Raw genomic sequence first — 7,019 nt, 5'->3', positions numbered from 1 at the left:
TTTTTAATAAATCTGCAAAAATGTCAACAATTCTGTGTTTTTCTGTCAATATGGGGTGCTGTGTGTACATTAATGAGGAAAAAAAATTAACTTAAATGATTTTAGCAAATGGCTGCAATATAACAAAGAGTGAAAAATTTAAGGGTGTCTGAATACTTTCCGTACCCACTGTATATATACATATATATTTATATATATTAAATATAAAATACAAATTTTATAACTAATTAGAAATATTTAAATAAACAGACTAATGAAAATGTCAAAAGCACATATGATTACTAAGTCTTAAACTAAAATGAAAATGAAAACTGAAAATATAAAAATAATAGCCAATTCAAAATATTAATAAATGCTATCATAGAATATAAATAATACTGAAATAACACAGATTTGCAGTGCTGTAGGCTTTTCAGGCTTAGCGTTTTTTATCCACAGCGAAACATTTTCCTGCTGTTGACTCTTTTTACTGACACATTTATTGTACGAACAGGAGTGCATGCACATCACTTTTGAGCGATGGAGGATGAATTCGCTTTCTCAGCGTTGACTCAGGAAGGGGAAAAGGAATTCCTCCTTGACCTTTGCCCTCTCACCCTGCGCTATGTTGCTGATGCAATGTGTTTTGTGTGTTTTATTGAATACATAAAATACACTTTCTCTCACTAATTTACTCAGAAGCTACAGTGGAGTTGTCTCTGGACAGTCCTTGTAATGACCGCAAGAACAAAGAAGCTGTGAAACCGTCAGTATCGGCTCCTGCCGCCCCTGTAGCCAGCAGCTCCAGCAAAGCTCCGTCCAAATCCCTGGAGGAGGTAAAACACTCCCTGAACTTCTAAAGAGGTTGGGAATCGGCTGTTTAAAAAAATAAAATAAAATAAAAATACTGAAACAGAATGATGTTTGATTCCTTTAATGACCCACTTCACATGCAAATGACTCTTATGAGCTGATTCTTTTGAATGAATCAGTCAAACAGACTCATGAATCAGTCTTAAACTCATGCATTATTTATTTCTATTGATTTAAAATGTACACATACACCAAATTTATTCTATATACTACAAGAATCATTAAATAGAATCGGAATCAAAACCAGATTTGTTAAATTTCTTGCGATCTCTAGAGGTCATTAAACCTTCATACACCTCTCAGAGGAATTTCTCACTCGGTTTCCCTCTTTTTTCTGTTTCCTTTTTTCACATAAAGCTTGAGGAAGAGGAAAGTGAGGACAAGTTTGATCTGAACATTTCTATCACGAATCCAGAGAAAGTCGGTAAGATCGTCCTGCGCTATGACAGCTGCGCTTTACTTTCTAATGTCTTTTTTTCAGGCTTTTGAGGATTAATACTGTGCTCATAAAACATTCGTTTAAAATAGCATTTGAACACAGTAGTGGGCTGAGTTTGCAGAAAACGGGAAACTGTGATTATCTTATGAGGTGAAATTGTTCTATTTAAGGATCTGACGGCAGTCTGGAACTTCCTCTTTTTGCCCCGTGCCAGCTATTTTTCATTTCCTGTCCTTCTCCTTTTTAAAGGTTTGGTGTTACTATAATGTCTAAAATCAGCAGTAAATGTTATAGGGAAGATGTGTAATATTTCAGTTTGCTCACAATTACTGGCAGTTTCACTATATATGGGATATATTAAAACTATATTAAAGGGGTCATATGATGCGATTTCAAGTTTTCCTTTCTCTTTGGAGTGTTACAAGCTGTTCGTGAATAGATAAGATCCCTGAAGTTGCAAAGACTAAAGTCTCAAACCCAAAGAGATATTCTTTATAAAAGTTAAGACTCGTCCACGCCCTCCTAAAACGCCTCATTTAAACACGCCCCCACATGTCTATGTCACGATGTGGGAAGATTTGCATAACACCGCCCAAATGTTCACGTGAAGAAAGAAGGCGTAACTTTGATTCTCGCTGTAGTATTGTTGTTGCCGCCGCCATGTCGTGGAGATGCCGTGTGTTTCGTTGTGAAAGTGTCTTCCAAAAGAGGACACAATTAGAAATCAGTGGTTAAGTTGTATTTACAACACTGTTCCAGAACAGTCCAACCCAAATATTCAGATGTGTGCAGCGCATTTTACGGAGGACGAGGACTGTTTCCTGAGAGAGTAGCCTACAATGCCGGCTTTTCTGACTCACTGCCTGTAAGTACGTTTTCATATTTAAAGAATTTGCGACTGATGATTCAAACGCGAGTTTTGGGCAGTGTAGAGCAGTGCTAACATTTCATTACACCAAATACACAAAATAATGTTCTTTTTTAGCAACGTCATATGACCCCTTTAAACTATATTTAACTGTATTATGGTTTTATAGACAGTTACAGAGAAGATGTGATGAGTTTTGGTTGTTTGTGATTTAGCAGGTACTGATTATGTAGTTACAATTCCAGAAATACATTTGTTTTGGAGGATCTTGAGAATAACTGTTTAGATCCTATAATAAAAAACAGGATTTTTTTTTTGTTCTTTTGAAAAAAATAAAATAAATGTACTGTGTATTTAAAGCAAAACTCTGCGAAGAGGTTAGCCAATCATAACAGAGGTAATTTAAATACGTAATTTTTTTTTTTTTTTTTTATTTGTATAGGGCCCTATGAAACCAATTTTCCCAAATTCTGTTAATGGAAAAAGCATGTCTAATTAATTGAAATCATGAAACTTTCTAACAGTGTAATAATTATTTTTTTTTTAACAATAATAGGGCCCTATTAAATGTTTTATTTTGAATGTTTGTGTTGTTTATTTTTCTGTTTGCATTTTCTGTCTTGCTGAGATCATAGGGCTTATTTACACTAGTCTGCTGGTTTAAGCTGATCTTCTGGCCTGGAGAAACTGGTGTTTTGCTGATTTAGTCTGAAAAACTGACAACTCTTTTAAAACCAGTGAATCAGACCAGTCTTGGAGACCAGGTTTGGCCAGTTAAAGGGGACATAACACGCACAGTTTCGGCCAGTGTTAAAATTGAATATATAGTAGTGTTGCATCCTTCATATCTCCAAAGATTCTTTAGTTTTATCAGATTTGTAAAAGACGGATACAGCTTTACGCTTCTCTCCGAAAACAGCCGAGCTCCTGGAGGCTTTGTGAAACTTCGGCCATGTTTAACATGAGAATCTCTGCAAGCTGTGACATTGACATAAATAAAACAGGAACCTTTATTGACTTAAATTTTATTTAATTTGTTTATAAAACACTCGTCACCGAAATGGCGGGAACAAACAAACACACTTGCACGACTCAGTTGCTGTCCCGGAGAAACAAACTGCATCCACTTTTCCCTTAACGGTGGGTTCTTTGAGAAGCTGTTATCTTTCTCTCACAACCAAAAACACACTTCTTTGGTGACTGTTGATTTCGTGGTCTAAAAACAAAATGATAAATCCTTCTCGAGCAAGTCCTGTGCAGCGCTGCCGACGACTTTCGTAACCCGAATGAAGCACGTTGATGGGCTGCTCTTGCTCTTGCTCTCGCTCTGGTTGACGTGTGTGCGTGCACATTCTGGAGAAGTGCCCATACAAGGAATTGTGCCTTTTATGACGTAATACAGAGCCATACTCGGGGGGGAAAAAAAAAACTTTCCGAAACTTACGAACCCTGAAGGAGTGTACGGAAATACTCTGTCACACGTCCAACTCATTTTTTGAAACTTTGGCCATGTTTAACATGAGAATCCAACTCTTTAACAGTGTAAATAACTCAGAATGCATGAAATAGCACTTTTTTCAGCCAGGAGAGCAAGATCATAAAGCAACTCAGCTACTTGAAACTAAACCTGTTTGTAATATTTAAACATTTACATTAGCAGCACATATGTGTTATATGGTATGGTATGCTTTTTGAATTTTTTTGGTCTGTTGGATTTCTTTTGCTCATGCAAGGTGATTCTCTCTCTTCTCCTCACAGGTGATGGTATGAACGCTTATATGGCCTACAAAGTTTCAACACAGGTGATTTTCAGTCTCTTTACTCATCCTGTTCACAATAACACACAATACTGTATAACACACAGTCTGAATCTCACTGCTTTCTCATTGTCTACCAGACGTCTTTAACCATGTTCCGTAGCAAGACGTTTACCGTTCGCAGACGTTTCAGTGATTTCCTGGGATTGTTCGAAAAGCTCTCGGAGAAACACTCACAGAATGGATACCTCATACCTCCACCGCCAGAGAAGAGCATCCTGGGTAAGAACTTGCTTCTGCTAATGCATCACATCTGATCTGATTGTGAATAAGTGGCTGATTATGAATAAATGTGTGTGGATTTGCCAGGTATGACAAAAGTCAAAGTCGGGAAGGAGGACCCATCGTCAGCAGAGTTTGTGGAGCGGAGGAGGGCTGCTCTTGAGAGGTTTGTCAACAGTGTTTCTTATCTAGGTGCACTAAACTAAATCACCAATCTTCTCTGACTTTTGTCTTGACCAGCCACAGTTGTCAACAGTTGGGCATTACAGAACTTTTTGTCAATCATTTGGTTTCTCTTTTCATGACATTGCGCTAAGTTGCCCTGCCTCCAATGAAATCTCATTGGTCTAAAATCCCAAGTTACTGCTATTGAGTATTTTAATTTTAATGAGGACTGAAAAATTACTTGGGTATAGAATAGAATAGAAAAATACTATTGTGGAAGTAACTGATATTCATGTATATATTTTAATTCATGAGGACAGAAAAAGCTTTAATTATTAAATAATTTTTAATTAATTAAATTATTTAAATTAATTATTAAATTAAAAAGTACTTAGACTGGATCATACAATATTAACATTAATTACTACTAACATATGTTTTTTCACATTAATGAAGACAGAAAAAATACTTGGATTGAATAATATAATGTTAATAGTAATTAATATTAATAAATGACTTAAATTAAACTTCAATTGCTTAAAAAAATTACATTAAAAATATTGTATGTATTGTAATGAGGACAGAAAATTATGTAGATATAATATGTAATGTTAATTATAATTAATACTAATATATGTTTTAATTTTAATGTGGACAGATGTAATATAATGTTAGTGCTAACTAATCTTAATATATATTTTAATGTTGACAGAAATGATTTAGATTGGATAATATAATTTAATATTAATGAATTTACTACAAACATTATATTATTATAAAATACTTAGATTAGATATAGTAAATTATATTATCCAAGTAATCTAAGTATTATATATATTGATATGAATTACTACTAACATTATATGTATTTTGTCTGTCTTCATTAAAATTATATATATATTATGTCAAGTCACATTTTCATAGTGCTTTATACAATACAATATTAATAACAATTTACATTATATTAGATTATATTACATCACATTTTATTATATTATCCAATCTAAAGTTATTGATTATTTAGATTGGATAATATAATGTAATATTATGTTAGTAGTAATTATATTATATTTGTAGAACAATTTAATGCATCCTTGCCGAATAAAAGTATTAATTATTTTTATTTTTATTTTTTTTTTGTAATGAAGGCAGAAAAATGACTTTGCTTGAATAATATAATATTAGTAGTAATTAATATTAATATATATTTTTATTTTAAACAGAAAAAAATAATTTTTTCCACTGTAATATAAATGTTAGTAGTAGTAATTGTTATTGTACTTATGTCACTATATTAAAATGTAAATGTGAGGATTGTTTGTGTTGTTGCAGGTATCTTCAGAGGGTTGTGAGTCACCCGTCTCTACTGCAGGACCCTGATGTGAGAGAGTTTTTGGAGAAAGAGGAGGTAAAACGGCTTCTGTTTACTGACATAAAAATGACCATTTTTAATTATTCTGCACATGAAGCTGCACAATTTGACATTAGCATAAACCTCTCCTAAGAGAAGTGACTTGCAGATGTTTATCTGTCTATTCCTCACATGCAGAAACATCAGCTTTGCTGTTTGTAATGACAATGCAATGCTCTGTGTGTGTGTTAGTTACCCAGAGCAGTCAGCACACAGGCTCTGAGTGGAGCCGGCTTCCTTAAAATGCTAAACAAAGCCACGGATGCTGTGAGTAAGATGACCATCAAGATGAATGAACAGGATGTGGTGAGTGGAAGAACATGCAGGTCTAACCCACACTGAACTCTTCTTTACCGAGATCGAGGCTTAAAACCAACCTAGAAAGGATACGGAGTATAAAACGGTGTGTTTGTGTTTGTGTGTTGGTTTCAGTGGTTTGACGAGAAGATCCAGGATGTAGAAAATGAAGAGCAGCATTTGCGGAAACTTCACGTCATGGTGGAATCGCTTGTCAATCACAGAAAAGGTCAGAAGTGCAAACAATCAGTTCATATTTTAATAATTAGCTGAAATTTGCATCTAAATTTGGATATTTATTCTTTAAAAATGTAGTGCGGCCCATTTTATTTCTGTAATGTGGCTATTGAGTGAAACACAATATTCATTAAAACAAAATAGTATGTGGCTTTATTTTATCCACCATAAATTGATTGGATGATGAAAATATGTGATGCTGTCATTGGTTTGATGGTATAATGTGTGTTTCAGAGTTGTCTGGGAACACGGCTGTGTTTGCGAAGAGCGTGGCAATGTTGGGCAGCTCGGAGGACAACACGGCTCTGTCGCGAGCTCTGTCTCAGCTGGCCGAGGTGGAAGATCGAATCGAGCAGCTCCATCAGGAACAGGCCTCCAACGACTTCTTCACCTTCTCAGAGCTGCTGGCGGATTATATACGTCTGCTGGGAGCCGTCAGGGTACAGACACACACACACACACACACACACACACACACACAGACAGAGAAGAAAACTGCTTCAGATGTCACTCATCCAGTCATAGTTATTGTGTTATTATTAAGAATGAACTGGATTGTCCATAATATATATATATAAAAAATATATATATTTTTTATTATTATTATTATTACAGACATATTTGAAAAATTAAAATAAAATAAAAAAAATTGCAATTACAAACAATAATTGTTTTTTTTTTGTTTTTTTTACATTTTTAGCAATAATAATA

General features: G+C 34.5%; 1 protein-coding gene across 1 annotated transcript in view; it reads left to right on the top strand.

The window, feature by feature from the left end:
• LOC107680132 (sorting nexin-1-like) overlaps positions 1 to 7,019 on the top strand; it is a 22,570-nt gene that overhangs the window by 7,367 nt on the left and 8,184 nt on the right. The window contains exons 3-11 of the mRNA XM_016475902.1: positions 679 to 815; positions 1,210 to 1,276; positions 3,918 to 3,961; positions 4,057 to 4,198; positions 4,286 to 4,364; positions 5,696 to 5,771; positions 5,967 to 6,080; positions 6,207 to 6,300; positions 6,543 to 6,748. Coding sequence (XP_016331388.1) covers positions 679 to 815; positions 1,210 to 1,276; positions 3,918 to 3,961; positions 4,057 to 4,198; positions 4,286 to 4,364; positions 5,696 to 5,771; positions 5,967 to 6,080; positions 6,207 to 6,300; positions 6,543 to 6,748 — 959 coding nt within the window. The remainder of the gene's footprint in view (positions 1 to 678; positions 816 to 1,209; positions 1,277 to 3,917; positions 3,962 to 4,056; positions 4,199 to 4,285; positions 4,365 to 5,695; positions 5,772 to 5,966; positions 6,081 to 6,206; positions 6,301 to 6,542; positions 6,749 to 7,019) is intronic.

The sequence above is a fragment of the Sinocyclocheilus anshuiensis genome, unplaced genomic scaffold (assembly GCF_001515605.1).
Source record: "Sinocyclocheilus anshuiensis isolate Anshui unplaced genomic scaffold, SAMN03320099.WGS_v1.1 scaffold376, whole genome shotgun sequence".
NCBI lineage: Eukaryota > Metazoa > Chordata > Actinopteri > Cypriniformes > Cyprinidae > Sinocyclocheilus > Sinocyclocheilus anshuiensis.
This window is presented reverse-complemented; position numbering and strand designations above follow the sequence as displayed.